Below are 23456 nucleotides of genomic sequence, written 5' to 3'. Positions count from 1 at the left end.
GTTCTTTATTATGGCTGCATACTAATCCATGGTATATATGTACCACATTTTCTTTAGCCAGTCTACTGTTGATGGGTATCTGATCCACATAACAGTAATGCATGCATATTTCTGATCTGCAGCTTTTATCTGCCAAGATTTATTTAAAAACTACAATATACATGTTTTATTAATAAAGCAGCTTTTCTTTTTTCTTGTATTAGAAGTTAAATAATTATGTGTTTGCTTTAACTAGATTTGGGGTATTGTTCCGGCATTAACACAGGATAAGACTTCTCAAAATTTGAACAAAGTTTCATAACTTGAAATCTTGAAATTAGAATAACTTTGCTATTAGGAAATATGAATTAATTTGGTTCATCTGAGACCATCAATCTGATTATTCCACCCGCCTGATAAAGATCGTAGTGTTATAAAGCTGCAAAGTTATAATTGCTCTTTACTGTGATTTAAGATTGCACTATTCACTTTTGCCCCCTATAGGTTGAAAGAGATTTCAAAACATACACTGGTTGTATGGAAGATATCTACCACCTTAAAAAACATTTAATAATTACTCAATAAATGTTTGCTGATTAGTTATTCAAATTGTTGTGATAAAATGAACGTTTTCTCTTAAAATTAATTCCATTTCATAAAACAGTAATTAAGAAGAAAAGACACTGAGGTTAAAGAATCCCATTACCGTACCTGAATTCGTTCCTTTTGCACTCCTGAAGGAGCAATGTAGATTTCATCGCTGGCAACACAAAACATACAAATTGGTATTTATTTATTTCCTGCTTTTGCACAAAGAAAAGTTTGCAGTCCAATCATGCATGTTCTTTATAAATCAAGCAATACAGCCAGTTGCTTGACTTAATTATGGATTTTGGCTGCATAGAAAGAAAGCCAAACTACATCAACGCCTTTGTAGTGCTGGTGGCATAGTAGAATATTAGTTGTTGCTTTTGTCTTCTACGTTTCATATATATTTATTCTTTTCATAGTGCAAAGTTGGTGGTAACCAGGCTTTTATCCAGTTAGGGGAATAAAAATCTGAAAACATAAGTCTTCAGCATCTTTAAACATGAATAAGCAGAGTTTAACCTATGTGAAATACAGTTATTCTAAAATCCAATCTGGAAAATATGCTCAATAGAAGTATATTTCTGTCATGCAAAGAATCAGGTTTGATTTATTGTTTGAAATGCTCTTATTAAACTATGAAGTTCAGAGACCTCTGCTGGACAGTTTCTTAAATTACTGTATTAACGCTGGACTACTTTTTGGATAGAATCACATGCTTGCCATTTGAAAAGCATACATATGTTGGAAAAAAATTTAGTAACAAAGCTAAAACAACTACAAAGAGTTCAAAATATCAGAATGGCTACATGTGAAGATCTCTTTGTTACAGGATGTTGGACTAAGGGAGATGCTATAGCCTACCATTTACCACAAGGTGCTCTCAAATTTGATTTCGAAATTAATTTCAAATCTTCTCTGAATTCCCTCCACCCTCAACAACAACTAAACAAATGTCCCTTGGCTCATGTATCAGGTTTTTTCTCTTCTCGTTGGATATCTTTGATAACTTACCAGTTTCGGTTGCTGCCACAGAGTATTAATGAGCCACCGCATATATGCAAACCAAGACAATGCTAGTACCTGCATGCTCTAGTTTCTGCTAGTAAGGCACAGACATAGGGATATTAAACAAATATCAAACATTTCATAGTGTAAATGAGGATGATGGCCTATATATCAAGCTTCTGAAGTTCAGGTTACTAATAAACCTGTAGGCTTGGAACTGATAAAAATGTAAGGTGAAATCAAAGTTTCTTTAAGGTTCCATTGATAAAGTCTAGAAAACAAATGTCTGATAATGTGAGTGGAAATCCAATGCACTGTAAGCTGCATGCAAGCATTCGCTTTCATGAAGTGGCTATTGTTTCCGAGTTCTGTGACATAAGGATAACATAAAGGGACATTCCTCTGCAACCAGTGAGAATGGGTTGGGATCATACTATTAACAAGGGCTCTTTGTGAATACCAGTGATCCAAATCTTGTGTCCTTGTGTAACATGGAAGAAGCTCTAGGATGGTACATGGTCCACTCACCTCCACAGATAAGTGGACTTGTGGGTCTTCTTATGTGGGGAGAAATTTATGCAGTCCTGGAAATAGACTCAATTAAAGTACAAAATGCTCTACTGGTAAGTAAAACCCATCTATAAAGTAGGAAAACCAAGGGTACTCTGTTTATTCAAGTGACTTGGTATGTTCTAAATTTCTCTGTAAAATGGAAATTAATTTAGACTTTGATGAACTTTGGGTAATTAAAAGATTAGCCAAATGTTTTAGAAAAATATATTTACACCTACAAAGAAAGAGATATCTGTATAAAAATATAAAAATGACAGAGCTTTTTAGAATAGAAACATGCCAAATATTAAAGTGAAATACGTACTTGGTACTTTAAGCCACAAACAGAAAGCATTTTGAATTTCAAGTTACTAAATTTTGGAATACACTTCTCTGTACTCCTGCATTTTCACTGTGGTAAGCAAGGGCCAAACCCCAAGAGGTCAAAATACATCTATGTTCAGTTACTTCTATTTTTATTTGCTTTCTGGTCAGTTAAAAAATAATTTAAATCTTATAGTGCCTCAATTATTTTGTCTACAATATGACTTCATTAATTGTAGTGCTAATCACATGCAACAGGATCAGTCTCTCTGACACCTGTCAATCTTACGCTGTAAAAATAGGAAATTATAAATTTGAATGATAGGGACCCAACCTAAATACAGTAGCTATTGAGTATCCTGGAATTGCCTTGATTACTATTATTTTCTTGGTCATTTATTTCCTTCTTCTGACTTAATTTTTGGTACCACACACTTGTAGCATAAGCTGGAATGGTCCAGTCAAACCTTGGAATAAGTAAATCATTTTATGTTCCCAAAGAGCTTATTGTCTGTATTATTCTGGAAACATAATTTATTGGGTTTGCACTTTATTCCAAATTTATTTGCCCTAAGCATCAAAGAGCCAAACTTTCACTAACAACATGAGAACAGTATTGCTGATAACGCTAGTGACTTATTAAGTCATTTAAATATTAGGGAAAAAAAACCAACATTTTACTACAAAATATTCATTTTACTATGTAAAGCACAAATTTAATAAGATTCCAAATACAGTGCCATGTGACTGTGGCTCTTTCCTTCCATGACCTCCACACCCATTAAGAACTGAGGATAAAGCATTTCACATATATGATGAAAATTTCCTATGAGCTGATTGTAGTGCTATAAAAGCCCATTTAATTTTAAAAGACGCACCAACGAGTGGTTTATAGTGGTCACATAAAATGGTAGTGCATGGGTTAGTAAAATTCTACTAGAAAGAACATAGTCCTTTATGTCTTTTTGATCAAAAAAATTTCATCTTGAATCCTGCATTCACCTATTTTTAACTTTGCTAGTTTTTTTAAAGAGCCAGTTGGAAATGGTTATTTTAGCTCATTTGGTGGAAAGCTTTATTTTATACATACACAAACTATTTCTGAACATGCAAATAAAAAGCAGTTAACTAAAGATAGCATTTAGAATATGATTTATCATAAATAATACAGTTGGGAAACTGTATTACTGGGACTCAATTTCTAAATGGATACATGAAACAAGAATAAATGTTATCATAGGATTTGCTGTGAATAGGCCATCTTGAAAGTTTTGGCAAAATGTGAAAGCTTGAGCAATGCTGTATTTACACATTAGCAACTAGGCTGATGCTAAGAGAGGAGGCACAGATGGATTTATTGATCTACCATGTGGAACATAATCTTACTAGACTGAGAGCAAACTTTTATCCCTAACTGTGCCAGTTGTTAACGGAGGAACCTCTTGTCATTTCCCAAAGTTCAATGAAAATTTCATGAGTTAACTCAGTAATTTAAAGCAGATAAAATTATAATGGCATCATCTTGTGGTATACCATAGAATCCCTTTTGTTCCAAATGTTCTGATTATATTTTACATTCCATTCCTTAATATGCAATGCAGCCTCCTTGGAGGCATGACTATATGTATTTAACAGCACATAAACACTTTAATAATCCAATTTTGTTATAGACAGGGAATTAGAATGAAGTAATAAATCAACATCACTCAATTTAACACACAGCTTCCAGACAATAATATTCCTAACACATTTCAGGAGGAAACAAAGATTAATCCTGTATTGGAAATCCTTGAATGAGATTCTATAATCTTCATTTCATTGATAGCAAGTTACTTCTTACTAACAGTTACTAATACTTACTTTATTTCTTCATCTTCTTGAATAAATTACACTAAAGAATACAATGAACAATTGAATACTATTTATCCTTTCTGCTTCAATTTAAGTCCAGTACATCTTGTTTTGTCCTCTGAGGAATACAGATTAGCAGGTGCTATATTCATTAATGATACAGGTACTTAGAAAGCATACTGCCTTTCTTTTGATTCAATAAAAAATAATTATTAGGATTTTTAATGATTAGTCACCTGATTTAAGTGACTTTGAAATATGTATCTGGGAGGCCAAGGCAGGTGGGTTGCTTGAGCCTAGGAGTTCAAGACCAGCCCATGCAACTTAGTGAGACCCAGTCTCTACCAAAAAAAAAAAAAAAAAAAGCAGAAAACATTAGCCAGGCATGGTGGCACATGCCTGTAGTCCCAGCTACCCAGGAGGATGAGGTAGAAGGATTGTTTAAGCCTGGGAAGTCAAGGCTGCAGTGAGCCATGATTGCCCCACTGCACTCCAGCCTGGGTGACAGAGCAAGACTCTGTTTCAAAAACCAAAGTGCCTGAACCTTTGAAACAAATCCTATCTACCTAGAGAGGATCCTCTAGAATGTCAGGTATATGAACATACTTGGTAGCATGTTATTTAACTCTGGTACTCAAAAACTGAGGACTAAGTTATTTGATTTGAAATTGTGGTTCTTCAGTCTTTAGGTATTTGACGTATCTGCAGCTTTTGTACATTGCTTCCATTCAGTTACACAAATGTCCACTTGTCCATTTGGAAACTAAAGACCTTCAGTATCACATAAAGCTGATCATCAGTCGTTCTTTGGATATAACACATTAGACTTGCTGTGGTCTACTCAAATGGAGAGTTCCCAGTAATAAACGCTGCCAGAAACTTACCCATGCTTCAAGCTAATTCCTCCTCCAGTCCCAGTGACCCAGCCCAAATGGTAAAACTGTTTGCAAAGTTCTGGAATCAGGTATCTTGGATGCTCCTTGTCCTTAAAAAGAAGGTAATGATTTTTAAAACAGACATCATTTTATCAAGTAAGTATTCCAGCTGGTGTTTCTAATAAGAAGCCAATTTAAGAAAGTTTAAGAAAACATACTATAGAAAGAGTACAGTGAGGGAAAAACCTATTACAAACATACATTGTTTTTAATGTTTGGAAAGTGGATCTACTATATTATTTGGCAACCTGGGATTATTCAGTATAGGGCCATATAGTCCAACACTAAGGAACAGGCTGCAAAAACAAGGTGGGGAGATGCCTAGTATACATTACAAAGCATCAACTGAAATGGCTGAAAGGAAATAGAATCTCATGCTGAAGGAACAGTCTGTCCAGAAGATTTATTTACACAAAACACCTTATTTAACTAGGCTTGATGATATATACGTGAGATATTATGATAGTTACATGTTCAACACATACTCTGTGTGTTGGTTCAACTGTATTTTTATTCCAAAAAAGTCTTTTTTCCCATAATGATTTTAGTTTCTCTTATTGAAAAAGCAATATATACTCATTATAGAAAACAAAGTGAAGCAAATTACAAAAAACACTAAGAAACAATCTCAATTAATACTTGCTTAACCCATTTTATGAAGATACATGTTTATGAGTGTATGTGTGTGTATACAGACAGATAGATAAATATCAAGCCTTATTTTTATAAGTCCAATGATTACTTCTTTAGAAAAAAAAGTCCACACCATTTTCTCCTGCTTTTTTGTGGTTTAACTTAACGAAAACAAAAAAATAAACAAATAAAAAAGAAATACAATGAATTCCATTTTGGGCAGTATAATATACAATCCTTATCTTAAAAATAAGTACAAATCCTGAATAAATTACTTTTAAAAATATTTCAAAATAAGTTGTTGAGCTGGCAAGAAAGTAAAGTTTCACAGGGGCCATAAAAAACGAGAATGAGACTCTCACACCAGTTAGAATGGCGATCATTAAAAAGTCAGGAAACAGATGCTGGAGAGGATGTAGAGAAACAGGAATGCTTTTACACTGTTGGTGGGAGTGTAAATTAGTTCAACCATTGTAGAAGACAGTGTGGCAATTCCTCAAGGATCTAGAACCAGAAATACCATTTGACCTAGCAATCCGATTACTGGGATTCTACTATAAAGACACATACGTATGTTTACTGCAGCACTATTCACAATAGCAAAGACTTGGAACCAACCCAAATACCCATCAATGATAGACTGGACAAAGAAAATGTGACACATATACACAATGGAATACTATGCAGCCATAAAAAAGGATGAGTTCACGTCCTTTGCAGGGACATGGATGAAGCTGGAAACCATCATTCTCAGCAAACTAACACAGGAACAGAAAACCAAACACTGCATGTTCTCACTCATAAATGGGAGTTGAACAATGAGAACACATGGACACAAGGAAGGGAACATCACACACCAGGGCCTGTCAGCAGATGGGGGGCTAGAGAAGGGATAGCATTAGGAGAAATACCTAACATAGACGATCAGTTGAGGGGTGCAGCAAACCACCATGGCACGTGTATACCTATGTAACAAACCTGCACGTTCTGCAGATGTATCCCAGAACTTAAAAGTATAATAAAGCAACAACAACAACAACAAATAATGAGAATGAGACTACCTGGGAGAGAAGTGAGCTCCAAAGCCAGAATGTTCCTGAAGATACTGCAAAACTCTGGTGACCTTGAGCTTCAATTTTGATAGCCATGTAAGCCACTAGAAGCATGAAATAAAACCCAGGGCCTGATCAATTCCAGGGAACCTAATGAAAAATCCCCACATAAACTGGAGACCCCAATGAGGTCTACCTTCAAGGTAACAGTGAACAAAATGAGATTCACTGTGGAGAAAATCACAAGGAAGCATGCCTTTACAGATCCGGTCACTGGATAAAGGGGAAAAAACATCTTTGAGTTAAAAAAGGGATCATTATTTAACAGGCTGAATTCTCAGCCACTTAACTAAATACTTGAAATTGTGGTGTTTTTCCCCAGATTTAGTGCTAATGTTCTACTTACTCATTTTAAGTATTACAAATGATGACTGATGGAGTAACCTTCAAAATATAAAATTAAAAACATGAGAATCTAGAAATTTCTAAAAGTTCTGATTCAACTTAGACTTGGAGTTAGCTGACTTAAAAGTCAAATCCACACTACTGGATTTATTGCCTATATGACTTTGGGTGTCAGTTTACTTATCCATACAATGAAAATGCTGTGAGGATTAAAATGAGATACAATGGACACAATGCAATCAGCACAAAATCTGACACAGTCAATGTAGTTTCCTTTTCATTTTAAAGAGCTGAAAATTCTTGAATTAAAATAGCAAAACTATTATAGGAGTTATTAAGAAATTATTTTAGACAGAGAGGGTAAGGTTGGTAAGGTTTTGTTTTCTTTTAATAATACAGCTTGGTAAGGTTTTTTTTTTCTTTCAATAATGCAGCTCCAAAAACATTTCTTTTCTAGCAGAAAAGCGGCTTAAAGGGTCAGGCTGGCAAGCTTTGATGTGCAAATGCCAGCCATCAGAAACTGGGTCCATCCAATATGATGATTCCCACCCTCTTCTTGTCACCACGTGTGTCAAGCATCTTGGCCACCCCAGATATCTTCACACGTGCAGAACATCATGGTGTCCTGTATTTGAATATTAAAAGGCTAGGGTGGGAGGGCTAGTTTTTTCCTGGGCTATGTGAATGACATACCTGGTCAAACCAAGCCCCTGGGCCCTATGAAAACCAGACACCACCTCCTCCAGCCTCCTAATAGAATTGACTGTTTTCCCGCTGCACTTGGGGTTTTCTCTCTCTGCTTGGAACCACCCTCCATCTCTGTACAGGGGAGCTTCCTTCTTTCTTGCCTATTAAACTCTCCATTCCTTAAAACCACTCCACGTGTGTCCGTGTTATTTATCTAAATTGGTGCGAGACAAAGGGCCCTCGTGTTCCTTCAGTTACCAGAGCCATATCATTTTGGTGCGTTGGCCAAGAATCCAAGGTACAACATTCATCGGATGGTGAGTATAGGAGCAAGCTTAAAATCTGTTCTATCATTCTGAGGGGCTCTTGGCCTCTATTTTAAAATCAAATCAAATCAATCAACAGCCATTCTTCAGCTGGTTAAAAAATGCTTATCATGACTGCCATTCTAAGGCCTCAGATGTTAGGCTTGCTGGTGAGAACATGGAGAACCCTCCCAATACCCACGGGTCATTGGGAGTGTTGGCCGTGTTTTGAATCAGTTTCCTTTCGCGGGGAAACCTTACCATCGCGTGAGGCTGGGAAAGTTCTGGCCAGGACACACCCTGGCGTTATTCGAAGGCCTCTGGATCGGACCCAGCCTCCAACAGTCCATTTCAGGTTTTGGCAGAGAATCCCCAGCTATCCTGTCACAAAATTTTCCTTCTTTTTCTATCCACGGTCTTTCTCTCTCTCTCTATTCTGTCACAAAACTTTCCTCTTCTATCCACGGTCTCTCTCTCTCTCTCTCTCTCTCCTGTCACAAAACTTTCCTTCTTTTTCTATCCACAGCCTGTGCCTCTCCCCGTGCCCTTCTCCCTCTCCCCCCGACCCCCGCCCTTGGTCTAGAGAGTGCATGGCATTTCCAGGTCTCTCTACTGCTTCTCTGGCAAGCACATAGTATTTCTTTCTTTTTTTTTTTTTTTTTTTTTTTGAGGTGGAATCTCGCTCTTTCTCCCAGGCTGGAGTGCAGCAGCGCGATTGGGGCTCACTGCAAGCTCCGCCTCCCGGGATCACGCCATTCTCCTGCCTCAGCCTCCCGAGTAGCTGGGACTACAGGCGCCCGCCACCGCTCCCGGCTAATTGTATTTTTAGTAGAGACGGGGGGGGGGGGGGGTTTCACCGTGTTAGCCAGGATGGTCTCGATCTCCTGACCTCGTGATCCACCTGCCTCGGCCTCCCAAAGTGCTGGGATTACAGGTGTGAGCCACTGAGCCCGGCCGCGAGCAAATAGTATTTCTAAACCAACAGTGCCACCTAGTGGAAACAGAAATCCTCTTCATGAGGCACATTTTTTTTTTCTTTTATGGTAACACTGCAGCTTCCTTTTGCACCACTAGAAATCGGGCTCTAAGCCTCTTCCGTGAATAGGAAAATTCTGCTTTCAACAGATAGGAGTTAAATGTCTTCTGTGGCCAAATTTTAGTCTCGATATTGTCCCATCAGCAGGAAAATGGCCATTTGGTTCCTACGTTCCTTTAAGGCACCGATTCTGTCTCTGATTAAGGTAGTACTGAACTAGTAAGGGGAGTCCAGAAGTTAACAGGAACCATTTTTCTAAGGGTAAATGCTTTAGCATGGGCCATAATAGCAGGATATAGAGTTCAATCTAGCATACCCCCTCCATTAAAGGGGCCTTGCCCAATTACGTAGTTTTTCTTGAGATCTATTTTTTTTTAGGGAGGTACACAGGTTGCCCAAGTCTAGGAGGTCAAAGGGAAATAATAAGCAGAGGACTAGGGCTGCTTGGGGAAGTGCAACTAGGCCCAAAAGTCTAGTTCCTCTGGTGCCATGGCTTGGAGGGTCACACCTACAGTCATGGGCAGCACATTTAACAGGGAGGTGGGACCCAGGAACGAGGGAGGGAAAATAGTTGGGGGACGGCCCCACTGTTTTCTTCTCCACCCTGGGTCATATACAGAAAGGAAGGAGACTAAAAGGACACTTTTATTCTCACTTCTCTTTCTAAATGGGTAACAGATCATCTTCAGCATGCAGTCCCCTGGAGTGGATTTTAAAACACTGGGACTGCTTCAACCCTGAGACATTGAAGAAAAAGTGCCTCATAGTCTATTGCACAAGGGCATGGCCTTCTTACCATCTTGAAGACAGACAAACCTGGCCTGCTTGGTGGAGCCTTGATTTTAATATCATTCAACAGTTAGATCTTTTCTATAGACAGAAGGGCAAATGGACTGAGGTCCCCTATGTATAGACTTCCTTTGCCCTGTGAAACCCAGACCTTTACAAGTTCTGCACAACTGACCCAGTTCTTTTATCAGCCACAGCAGGCAAGCCCATAGGCCTTCCCCAGAGCTAACGCAGGTTCCAAAGGAGCAATCTGAGACAGCTATTGAATGTCCCAATCCTTCCAGTCTCCCTCCAATTGTACCATCAGCTCCTCCAGCTCCACCATTTCCAGTATATCCTACTCTCCCCATTTCACTCTTACCTCTGCAGGAAATGCTTGACAGGAATGGTGCCATGAGGGTTCAAGTTCCCCTTTCATTACAGGACCTTAAGCAAATAAAGGGAGACTTAGGCTGATTTTCTGACAACCCAGGTAGGTATACAGAAATTTTCCAAAATTTAACTCAGGTATTTGACCTCACATAGAGGGATGTTACGTTGCTGCTATGTCAGACTCTCACTGAAGCTGAAAAGCAGGAAGTTCTGCAGGCAGCAGAAAAATATGGAGATGAGCAACATGCCTCCTGTAGCAGACCAAGGAGACAAAGAGGAGATAGGGAAGGTGAGGAAGAAGTGGAAACTCCATTCCTACTAGGAAGGGAAGCAGTTCTGGTAGACAACCCTGACTGGAACCCCAGTAACTCAGGAAATGAATGGAAAAGGAAGCACCTTTAAGGTGTGTATTAGACGGCCCATGGAAAACCAGGGCCAAACCTCTCAATTACTCTAAACTGTCCACGATAGACCAAAGACCAGATGAGAATCCCACAGCCTTTATGGAAAGGCTGAGGCACTAATAAAACATACCTATTTATCCCGATTCAATCAAGGGACAGCTCATTCTCAAGGACAAGTTTATTACACAGGTAGCTCCCAATATTAAAAGGAAACTATAAAGGCAAGCTATAGGGCCAGATAGTACCCTAGAAAACCTCCTGAGAAAGCCACTTTGGTCTTTTACAATAGGGATCAGGAGGAAGCCCAATAAAAGGAAATGAAAATACAGGAAAACAACAGAGGCTCTAGTAGCAGTGGTGCAAGCTTGCCAAATCAGGAATCCCCAAGGTGCATCCACTAGCTGTTATCAATGTGGCAAATCAGGGCATTTTAAGAAAGAATGTCCAGGTAGCAAGACAAAGCCACCTCGACCCTGTCCAGCCTGTGGCGGAGACCACTGGAGACAGATCTGCCCCCAGAGACGGAGGTCACTGGGTTCAGAACCAGTCTCACAGATGGTCCAGCAGGACTGATGGGTCCCGGGGCTCAAACCCCTAGCTCTAGCGACTCAGACTGCCATTACAGCACAGGAACCTTGGGTGATTCTGGAAATCAAAGGAAGGAAGGTAGATCTCCTTCTGGATACTGGAGCCAGTCTCTCTCTTCTCCTCTAATCCAGGCCTCCCCTCTTCTCATAGTATGACTATAAGGGGCGTCTCAGGAAAAATTCTAACCTGATTATTTTTCTCAACCTCTTACCTGCAGATGGGGGGACCTACTATTTACACATGCTTTTAAAATCATGGCTTAAAGTCCTGCTCCTTTATTAGGGAGAGATAGTCTAGCTTGCATGGGGGCCAGCATCCGTACAGCCCCAGGACAAACTCTTTGTCTCCCCCGATGGAAGCTAACATTAAACTACAAGTGTGGGCAACTCAAGGAAGGATAGGTCGAGCTATAACCACTAGGCCAGTCCAGATCTGTCTTAATGATCCCACTTCTTTTCCTAACCAGAGACAGTATTCCCTAAGCCCAGAGGCTAGGAAAGGGCTAGAAGCCATTATTAATAAACTAAAGATGCGGGGCCTCCTCAAACCCTTTAATAGTCCCTGCAACACCCCAATATTAGGAGTGCAGAAACCCAGTGGGGAATGGAGACTAGTTCAGGACCTTTGCCTCATTAATGAAGCTGTAGTTCCAATCCATCCAGTGGTACCTAATCCCTCTATCCTGTTAACTCAACTACCTGAGGGAACTAAATGTTTACAGTCCTAGATTTAAAGGATGCCTTTTTCTGCATTCCATTACATCCTGATTCTCAACACCTGTTTGCCTTTGAAGATTCCCTCCGTCCAGACTGCCCAGTTAACATGGACGGTGCTGCCTCAGGGATTTTGAGATAGTCCTCATCTGTTTGGACAGGCACTGTCACAAGACATTTCTGAGTTCTCTCATCCTCAAGTTAGGGTCTTGCATTAGTTGATGATATTCTGCTCTGTGCCCCAACTGAGGAAGCTTCTCAGGAAGGCACCGAAGCTCTTCTCAACTTCTTAGCTAACAGAGAATATAAGGTTTCAAAATCCAAGGCCCAGCTCTGCAAAACCTCAGTGAAGTATCTAGGATTAGTACTGTCCAAGGGGACCAGAGTATTAGGGGAAGAGAGGATTAAGCCTATTTCCTCCTTCCCTTGCCCCTCAAACCCTGAAGCAACTAGAGGATTTGGGGGCATTACAGGATTTTGTAGACTATGGATACCTGCGTATGTGAAATAGCCTGTCCATTATGTAACCTCATAAAAGAAACGCAGGGAGTTAAAACTCATCTTTTAACCTGGGAACCTGAAGCTCAAAAGGCCTTCAGCCAGCTAAAGCAAGCCTTGCTCAAGGCACCAGCCCTCAGCCTTCCTGTAGGGAAGGCCTTCAATCTGTATGTATCAGAAAGGAAGGGAATGGCCCTGGGAGTTTTAACACAGGCCTGAGGACCAGCTCAACAGTCAATGGGTTACCTAAGTAAGGAACTTGACTTGGTGGCTAAAGGATGGCCGGCATGTCTCCGAGCCATTGCCTCAGTGGCTCTACTGGTCCCAGAAGCCTCCAAACTAATCCTGGGAAATGATTTAACTGTTTACACCCCACATAACATGGCAGGACTACGGCACTCTAGAGGGGAGCCTTTGGGCTAACAGCCGACTCCTTACATATCAGGCCCTGCTGTTAGAAGGTTCCAACATCCAATTAAAGACTTGTTCTCATCTAAATCCAGCCACCTTCTTCCCCGAGGAAACTGGGGAACCTGTGCATGATTATGAACAAGTCATAGTACAGACCTATGCAGCAAAGGAAGATACTGGGGAAACTTCCCTAGAGAACTCAGACTGGACCCTCTCCACAGATGGGAGCTCTTTTGTAGAACAAGGAATATGCATACGTAGTGGTCACTCTAAATGACATCATCAAAAGTGCATCTCTCCCTCCAGGCACAAGTGCTCAATTAGCTGAGCTAATAGCTCTTACAAAAGCAATCAAATTAAGCAAAGGAAAGAGAGCTAACATTTACACTGACTCCAAGTACGCTTTCCTGTTTTCCATGCTCATGCTGCCATTTGGAAGGAAAGGCATTTCCTTACCACCAATGGACCGCCTATAAAATAGCACCAGGAAATTAACAGGTTATTATCCTCAGTTTTTCTTACACAATAAATAGCAGTGATGAATTGTAAGGGACATCAAAAGGGAACAGATGAGGTAGCCGAAGGATATAGATTAGCTGATCAGGCAGCTAAATCAGTGGCAAGGAAGCCTCAAGACATCAACACACTTCACACCCCTCTAATCTGGGAAGGCTCCATAAGAGAAATTAAACCTCAGTACTCCCCTACAGAAATAGAATGGACCACTTCGTCTCGAGGGTATAGCTTTTAGTCCTCAGGATGGCTACAGTCGGAGGATGGCAAACACCACTCGCCAGCCTCTAGCCAATGGAAAATCCTTTAAATCCTTCACCAAGCTTTTCACTTGGGAAAGGATAAAACTTATCAACGTGCCCAGGGATTGTTTTCAGGAGAGAACTTACTAAAAACAGTCAAGCAAGTTATTAATACTTGTGAAGTCTGTCTTAAAAATAATCCCCTGAAAAGGTAACTCCTTCCTCCTCAAACCCAAAGAACAGGAAGTTATCCAGGGGAAGACTGGCAAATAGACTTCACCCACATGTCAAAGACAAAGGGCATTCAATACCTGCTGGTATGGGTAGACACCTTCACTAACTGGGTAGAAGCATTTCCATGCCATACACAAAGAGCCTCTGAGGTAATAAAAATGTTAGTTAATGAAATAACGTCCTGCTTTGGTCCACCGAAGTACCTTCAAAGTGACAATGGGCCCTCATTTAAGGCAGCTGTCACACAAGGGGTCTCAAAAGCACTAGGCATAGAATATCATCTCCATTGTGGCTGGAGACCCCAATTCTCAGGAAAGGTGGAGAAAACTAATGATATTATCAAGAGACACCTCCGAAAATTATCCCAAGAAACTCACCTTCCTTGGGTCACTCTTCTTCCCATGGCCTTAACGAATAAGAAATACCCCTTCAAAATTAGGTCTTAGTCCTTTTGAGACGCTGTACAGATGGCCTTTTCTTACCAATGATTTTCTATTAGATTGGGAAACCTCTGAGCTAGTTAAGCATGTAACCTCTCTGGTTCAGTTCCAACAGGAAGCGACTAGCAAAAGCCCAACCCCAGGAAACTGGACCATCTCTGTTTAACCCAGGAGATTTGGTACTGGTAAAGGCTCTCCCTTCTCTCTCTTCCTCCCTAGGCCCAAGCTGGGAAGGACCTCATACTGCTCTTCTTTCAAGCCCCTAAGCAATAAAAGTTACAGGAATCGACTACTGGATACATTATATTGGAGTCAAAGCCTGGAGACCTGAGGGAGCAACCCCTGACGGCCCAGAGGAACGCCCTGAATATCAATGTAAATAAACAGGAGATCTTAAGCTGAAAATCACAAAAGATAAATAACTGAATGAAAACTACTCATCTTAGTCTCACCCCTACCTCACCAAATACTTCTTGCCATTTCCACCTCTCCTTTTGAGATTCGCTGCCAAATATTAGAACTTCTTCTTGATGGAAATTATTTACTATGCCACCCTTGCAGGAATTGTTTTACTCACTCTACTATTTGTAGTAGGACTATATGCTGTAGCAACCTCAGGTGGAATATCAGACAGACAATCTCAATTACTGTAGCATTCTGCTTAATTATTATCCTCATAGCAGGAATAACAGTTATGAAAAGGAAGTAAACATGAGCGTTTTACTATCACTCAGTCTGTTAAGACTTTTTACTGGACTTAGTAATACATCACACCCTTTAGCTCCTGCAATATCTGCCATGGTCCATTTGTACAACAAGACTAATTGTTGGGTCTGTCCTAAGTGGTTTGCTCAGTTCAGTGATGCTAAGGAAACTTACAATGACCCAGAATTCACTGTCTTGGGATTCCCTTTATTGGCTTTACCTTTACCCTTAAAGACCTAGCAGGCATAAATTGGACATGCTGCTCCCAGTGCCGGAGAACACTCTGCCTGAAGATAAGCTTCATATCCTCAGGCTGGGACAAGACTGAGTAACAGCAAATGCCTCCCCCTGCTTTAAAAGCAGCGAGGAAGGATCATGCTTGGCAGATCTCAGATATTGTAACATCACACTTGTAATTGCTGTTAGTTCAAATATTTAGGGAGGAGAGTGCAACAAGGGTGATCTAAAAGGATCAGAAGCCCTAGTTGGGGGGCTTTCAGAATCTAGCCTCTCATTCTGGTTGGAAGCCCCGGTGGGAGTGGCATGCTCTAAGTAACCACCTTGACTATATTGTAAAGAATAACAGATGGGCCTTTCCGAACATGCCCCCTCGTGGAATTCCAGACCCTTGTATGATGTTTGCTAATAGTAGCTGCTTACAGATCTGTGGGCAAACTGGAGGCATCTGGACTGACAGCCCTTTCCACAGGATCATCTGAGATACTGGCCAGGGCATATTATGTCTCTAATTTTTCGAAACTCCGTTTGTCAGGTGGACGCTTCTCACTTGGCATGTCAAATTCCAAATGGCATCGTAAATATTGTAAATATGGATATCCTTATCCCAAGGATGCCCCTATTATATGTAAAGAAGGGAAACTTCTAAGATATCAGAAAAATCTGCCGGTGTCTCTCACAAGCCACAACTTAGAACCGTCTCTTCAAGGAACAGGGCTAATTTTTTTTTTGTGGCTCCTGGATACATTGAATCCTCCCAAGGCATTGGAAGGGAACTTGTACTATAGTAGCACTAGTTCCTGACTTATTATTTTTAAATTCTACCAAGATGGCAGCATCATCTGGAGTCATCCCTAATTGAGGCTCTTTTCCAGACTACACTATCTTGAATACGCCAGAGAAAGAGATCTATCATTTCTATGCCCTCATAGGGAGATTTAACTGAAAGAGCAGACTGGGGAGGGCATGCACATGACAATCCCATCTTAGAAAAACCATGAATGGGAAATTCTACAGCCAGAGGTCTAGTCTGGATTACGGGCATCCCTCTCCTTGAAAGATCAGTACTTAATATTTCTATTATGATGCAACGAGGGTGGAAGGCAACTGTAGGTGCCATAGAGGCACAACAGCAATCTACAGACTCTTTCACCTCAGTAGTAGCACAGAATAGATGGGGCTTAGACGTCCTTACAGCTGAAGTAGGAGGTACCTGTGCACTTAAAAATAAAACATGCTGCTTCTGGATTAACACCTCTAGTAAAGCAGAGGAAAATCTACAGCTACCCAAAGATCAAATCAAAATCATTAAGAGGCTACAAGAACATGCAGGCTTCAGCCCCGGGTGGCTACAATTCCTCTTTAACGAATTCTAGTCTTCTTTATGGAATTGGTTAGCTCCTTTATTAAGCCCCCTCTTACTTATATGTCTTGTATTAATATTTGGACCTTGCATACTCAATACTATAACTCAAATCATTTCCTCTTGCCTAGAAGCAATCAAACCAAATGGTGCTGCAAACCGAACCACACATGGACGTGCCATTCTTCCGAGGACCCTTAGATCAACCCCAGGAGGAGCCCTAGCTGTTGTTCCCCACGTGATGTCCCCTTTCAGCAGGAAGTAGCCAGAAAGAGTCCTTGCCCAAAACCCCCTAACAGCAGTTAGGGTGACATCTCCTCAAGGAGGGAATATTACAGGAGTTATTAAGGAAAAACTATGTTGGTATTTCTTATATCTGTCCTTAAGAAATCTAGCCCAAATTACCTATGCCTGTATAATTTGCTACTTCCTTATTTAGGGATATAAGTGATATTTCAGTAACATCTTAAAGCACAGCTAATGGGAAGACTCCTGCAGTCTTCCAACCCTTAAAACCATCAATTTGCACAGCAAATTGCAAACATTACAGAAAATGGTCTTTTATTATGGGTCTCCCCTTTCTCTTTTGTCTTTTCCAGTGCTGCGGTATTACAGCAATTAGCCAGCTTCAAGCTACAGTAATAACAATGACAAGGCAGCTGCTGTTAATACATTTTCAATCCTTGAGACCCATAAAATTAAAATTTCAAAGAGAATTATCACTTAGCAGGCACCAACAGAGATATACTTGGTGAAAATGAAGTCATTTAAACTGCCAGAAGAAAGTAACTACCAGAACATATATCTTAACAAGAATTGACAAGAAGGAAAGGTTTAGTTGGTATCTAGTTCTCTCCTGAATGTCAATATTACTTTCCTATTATTGTTAGATCTGGTTTTCAATTACAATAATAATTTTGAAATGTGTATCTAAAGATTGATTACAATCAACTACTTATAGTAGAGGTTCTACAGTGAGGAGGAAACACATTTAACAGCATTTTTTACATATCAAAATCATTAACGTCTAACAAGTTTTGATTTGGTATTTAATTTTTCCAATTTTTCAATCTAGTTATTTTAAGGAAATTAGCCTGGCTTGTCTCCGAGATACTACTCACAGCCAACAATGGCTCTAATCCCCTCCCCCATCTCTTCTTTCAGCTTAAGCAAATATAGCATATATTCCTCAGATACAGGTTTACCTGGGAGACTCTCATACAAGTATAAAATAACATGCATGAGATCTATTAGTAACTCATCAATAAATGGGGAAACTAGTAAGATGTTACAACTGATTCAAAAGGAGAATTCAAAACATACATATATAAGTAACGAGGAATCCTGACTTAGCAAAACTGGATACTGTCCACAGGTTAACAATAAAATGAATCTCCATTGAACACAACTTGCATTTCCATGAACAATAATCACCTGCGTTAACTGTCAGGATTCCACAACTGAGAGTTGTAAAACAGCATAATAATAACTCCAAGATACCCAGTAAATACTCTTTTTGTTTCAAAGTCTTTCCCTTATTTTCCTGACACTGGCCTCAGGAAGGGACTGAATGCAGGCACAGTAAAGATGAGTCATACTTTCTCTCTGTCCTTTGTCTTCATTTCGTTCTGCACACTTGTTGCACTTGTCTCTCTATGCATCTTGGTTTTCTTTACTTGAAAGAAAACCTTCTCTCTTCTACCTTCACCATACTTAAAAACCCTCCTCCTCCTCCTGTTTATCAGTCAAGTGTTGACTAGAAATCAGAAGACATGGAGCCTGTTTTTAGCTTTGACCCCACTAGCTGTGTGCCCCAAGGCAAGTCAGTGATACTTTCTGGGTATCAGTCTCCTTCTATTAATAATCTGGATCAGTGATCTCCAGACTTCTGAATTAACACCAGTAGTTAGTTCTATGTTGGTATTTCTTATATCTGTCTTAATGAAGGACGGTGGCAGTATATGCTGGGTAGGTGAAGAGGAGAAAGGGCATTTCAGTCAGAGAGAATGCTTAGTAGCTGGAAGTGGTTATAAATTAGGTTCTGCAGGACGGAGGTAAAAGGGAGGCTGAGTCTAAAGGGTCTTCAATGCTATGCACAGGGCTTTGGCCTATATTTTACGGATGACTGAAAACCACCAAAGAGTTTGAAACATAAGATACGTGATAAGAGTCTGGTTTTGAAACATTTGCACAGTGTCAGTAAACTAAAGAGGCTGAAAGGCAGTGGCCAAGAAAGCAAAAGCCCAGAAGAGCAGGGAGGCTGCTGAAAGAGTTTAAAAAGGAAGCTGGAAGGGAGGGACTGTGAAGATGCATTTGGAAGATAAAGGACTTTGGGTGAGAAAACTGAAGGAGAGAAAGGAAGGCTTCAAAGACTCCCAAGTGTGTGGTCAGCTGAGTAGCTGCGTGGATGACATCATTCCCTGGGATGTGGGTCAGAAATATTACCATGTGCTGAACACTCTTCTAGGCCCTGGGAATTCAGCCATAAACTAGACCTGAATTCCCAGGGCCTGACCTAAAAGAATTCACACTCTGAGGAGGAGGTTTTAAAAAGTAAACAGAATACATAAATAAATTGTAACAAGTGCCAAGCAGGAAAGAAACATGGGACTTGAAGAAAAACGGCAGGGATCAACTTTGATTAAGGCAGTCAAGGAAGGCCTCTCTGAGCAGGTGGCATTTAATCTAGGACCTAAAAGACATGAACTAAGCCAGTGTGTGATGAATGAGTACGTGTGTGTGTGCAAGGTTTTGTGTTGAGAGAGGCACGTACTCCAGGCAGAGGAAACAGCAGGTGTGAAGGCTCTGAAGTGAGCAAGTACTTCACAGGTAGATCAGTTGGCTAGAGCAGAGTGAGGAAGTGCTGAGGGTGGCGGAAGATGAATTTGTAGGGGCCAGATGTGGAAGGGCTTGAAAGCTGATGAGAACAGTCTTACCAGAAAGGAAATGATTCCTAACAGGAGACATGGGGAGACGGAGAGAAATAATTATAGAAGGTGAGAGGGCTTGGAGATCCTGAGCTCTAGTGGAGGAACTGGGCTTCTTCCATTTCATGAAATAGAGAAGCTGGGTTCACATTCCAGCAGATTGGTAGGTTTCGTGGTAGGAAGGCGAGGAAGTTCATTACCTAATGACTTCTATTGTCTTAAGTATAAACAAAGTCATCAGCTGAGAGTACGGCGACAGGGTATGAGAGGCTTGACAAGAGAATAAAAGGTATAAAATAGTCATCTTGGGGAGTGGAACACCGAACTACTAGAGAAACAAAGATGGGCTGTTGGGCAGCAGTAAGTGCCGATTTGAGGTTGAAATAATGAAGCAAGGCCAGACAATAAAGTTGTGCAATATTCTCCAGCAATGTTCAGCTGCTCAATGCCAGCCCAAAGAAACGGGTGGCAGGGTTCATCCTGGCTAAAGGTTTGGCTAGGCCAACTCCATATGTAAATTAGGTCAACCATGACTTTAAGTAACAACTGTTTCAATAGACTGGGTGTGGAAGCAAGATCGCAGTGGGCTTCACTCACTTTCATTTAGAAGTAAATGAAACTTGGAGGCATGGAGTTCTAACGACTCTTTCAATAGTGTTGCTATAAAGAAGGGCTAGACAGGGAAAAAGAAGGGAAAACTGGTTAAGACAGTTTTCTATTACACGCTAAGGGGTAACATTAGGAGACAGGGAGAGATTAAACATACAGGAGAGCAGAGGTCTAAGAAGTCAGCCTTTGTTGAGATAGAGAAGCCGGCATTAGAAAAACAGGAATGGGAGGAAAGGTAAAGATGCAGGTAAGTATGTAATAATATTAACAATGTAATATTAAATATGTAATAATACCACTGATAATAAGAATTGCTAACATTTCTTTATAGAGTGCTTATTTTGTGCCAGGGATTTTTCTAAAGCCTTTATATGGAATAATTTACTTTACCCTTATAACAACCCTATTGTACTAAGAGTGATTAAGTAACTTGTCCAAGGCCACCAAGATAGCAAGAAGCAGAGCCAGAATTTGAACCCAGGCAGTCTGATTCTAGATCCTGGTCCCTCACCTTTACATTATACTGCATGTGGAAAGAGGAAGACATTAAGAAGTTCACACCTAATAGCTTTCAGTTTCTTTGTAATTTTGGAGGCAAGGTCACCTTTGAAACAGGTGTGAGGTAAAGGATGAGGTGAAATGGTGAGGTTCTGGAACAGCTACTTAGGGGAATGTAAAAGGAAACTCCCCAGAGGACTATCACATGCTACTCAGAGGCCAGCTGCAGTAAGACACCAGAATATTTGTAGAGACATTAATTCATATAGTTGAATATACCCCAAAAAGTGTATGGTAAAAGGGTAGGGATTGGGCAGAGAAGGATATGACCATGGGAATGGGATGTTAGAGTGAGGGGGAGGTAAAGATGAACAGCACTGATGAGGTCAAGGGAAAAAAAAGGGCAAGGGTATTGGATGTACTTGTGCTGCAGAAATATCACAGAACAAGTATTTGTTCAGTGTCAACATATATAGGACACTGTGATAGTTAAGGTAAAATTAAAAAATAGAAGTAGTCCCTACCCGGTTTTTCTCTGCAACTAAGCAGAGCTCCCTACAGGGTAGGGAATGGGCTCTTGGTATAGCTATACCTACCACAGTGCTTTGCTCAATAAACATTGGTTGCATTAAGATCATATCTCTTACATTAAAAAAAGTCCTGTATCAGAGGTTATGGTATTTTGTGGACTGCTTCGGGCTCACAGGAAGTTGTTTATTTGGTCTACACAATACTTAGAAAGAGTCTGATCCTAAATTTTAAAATCAAGAGATTTCATAAAAAATCTGAGTTTCTGTTTCCCTTAAAAAAGCAACTAAACAATGGGCCCATAATACTCCCACATAGCAAAAACAATCAGTGTTGTGTAGTGCTACCTCTTAAAACGGCATACACTGGCCCTAGTATCTTCTTTTTGGTTTCCATCTGGCCAATTTAAAATGCCATATTCTCCATGAAGTCTTCCATGAGTCACTGTATGAAATGACCTTCCCCTCCCTCTATATTTGCAAAATACTTTATCATCCCGTAATGGAACTTCATCCTTTCCCCCCAGGCCCCACTGCCCATTACTGGTATATATTAATCATAAATATGCATTTGTAATTGCCCAAGTTTCTGAAGAATAGGAACAACTTACTCATGGTTGCATTTTTCAGCCTGGACTTTAATATACGGTTTCTGAGTAAATGCTTTCTCTTTTAGGGAAACACTCCCTGACTTTTGCTGATGTTAGAAAAAATCAGTTCAAGGGCCAGTCAGTAGGGATTTAATTTCAGAGCTGTAAAACTAGGTTAGAGATTATTGTTATAAGCTGAGTCTGACCTGGAAATAATACACCTGATGCCTGAAGAATCTTTAGAATACAAAAAGAAAGTACATGAAACATAAGTCACTTGGGGAAGTTACTGCAAAGGATAATAAAAATTATTGAATGGGCTACAGTGTTCAGAACAGATATATCTTTTATAACATGTGTTCAGAAAAGAATGTCTATCAAAGACAGAATAATAAAAATACACAGGTCTTGAGAGGGAAGGTTTTGGTGAGCAAGTCTTCCAAATCTTTATCTCCAATCCAGTTCTCTCTCCTAGCTTGAAAGCAATACCCAGTGTGATGGTTAATACTGAGTGTCAACTTGATTGGATTGAAGGATACAAAGTATTGATCCTAGGTGTGTCTGTGAGGGTGCTGCCAAAGGAGGATTAACATTTGAGTCAGTGGGCTGGGAAGGGCAGGCCCACCCTTAATCTGGATGAGCACAATCTAATCAGCTGCCAGCGTGACTAGAATACAAGCAGGCAGAAAAATGTGAAAAGGGAGACTGGCCTAGCCTCCCAGCCTACATCTTTCTCCCATGCTGGATGCTTCCCGACTTGAACATTAGACTCCCAAGTTCTTCAGTTTTGGAACTCAGACTGGCTCTCCTTGCTCCTCAGCCTGCAAAGGGCCTATTGCAGGACCTTGGGTTCGCGTGAGTTAATGCTTAATAAACTTCCCTTTATATATATATATTCCATTAGTTCTGTCCCTCTAGAGAACCCTGTTTAATACACTCAGTGTGTAGTACCACATGCTGAGGCTGTACCTCAAACTCAACATGTCCACAACACACCCATCATAAACTGTTTCTTCCTCCTGTATTCTCTTTCTGGTGGACCACCAGGCCCCAATCACTAGATCAGAAACCTAAAAGTCATTCTTGATTTGTTTTCTCACTACACATATCTAATCAATAACCAAGAACTCCTGATTTTACTCCCTCACTCAGACCTCTAGCATCTCTTGCTTGGATGCCTGCCACAGCTTCCTAGTCTGTCTCCATGCCTATCTCCATGCCTCTAGTCTTTTTAACGCTAGCCAGCAATCCCCAGGCTTTCTTCAGTCATCTTGCTGATTATCTCATTGCCCTTAGTTTAAAAATCTAAGATTTGCTTAACAGGCCCTTTAGGTCTGGTCCTAGTGTGTCCAGAATTGGTTCCTTCCTGTGGGTTCTTGGTCTCGCTGACTTTAAGAATGAAGCCATGGACCCTTGGGGTGAGTGTTATAGTTCTTAAAGA

The 23456-nt window shown here is 40.4% G+C and overlaps 1 protein-coding gene across 5 annotated transcripts in view; it reads right to left on the bottom strand.

The window, feature by feature from the left end:
* The window catches only part of APIP (APAF1 interacting protein), a 58045-nt gene that overhangs the window by 31463 nt on the left and 3126 nt on the right, over positions 1–23456 (bottom strand). For all 5 annotated transcript variants that reach the window (XR_009215689.1, XR_009215690.1, XR_009215691.1 and 2 more), the window contains exons 2-3: positions 5187–5287; positions 691–739 (exon numbers count right to left, since the gene is read on the bottom strand). Coding sequence is in view for 2 of the 5 variants with exons in the window: in XM_058446803.1 (XP_058302786.1) it covers positions 691–739; positions 5187–5287 (150 nt within the window). In the remaining 3 variants the exon portion in view is untranslated. The remainder of the gene's footprint in view (positions 1–690; positions 740–5186; positions 5288–23456) is intronic.

This window comes from Hylobates moloch, unplaced genomic scaffold (assembly GCF_009828535.3).
Source record: "Hylobates moloch isolate HMO894 unplaced genomic scaffold, HMol_V3 SCAFFOLD_11, whole genome shotgun sequence".
Classification (NCBI taxonomy): Eukaryota; Metazoa; Chordata; class Mammalia; order Primates; family Hylobatidae; genus Hylobates; species Hylobates moloch.
Note: the sequence above shows the minus strand (reverse complement) of the source record. Positions and strands in the feature narration are given on the sequence as shown.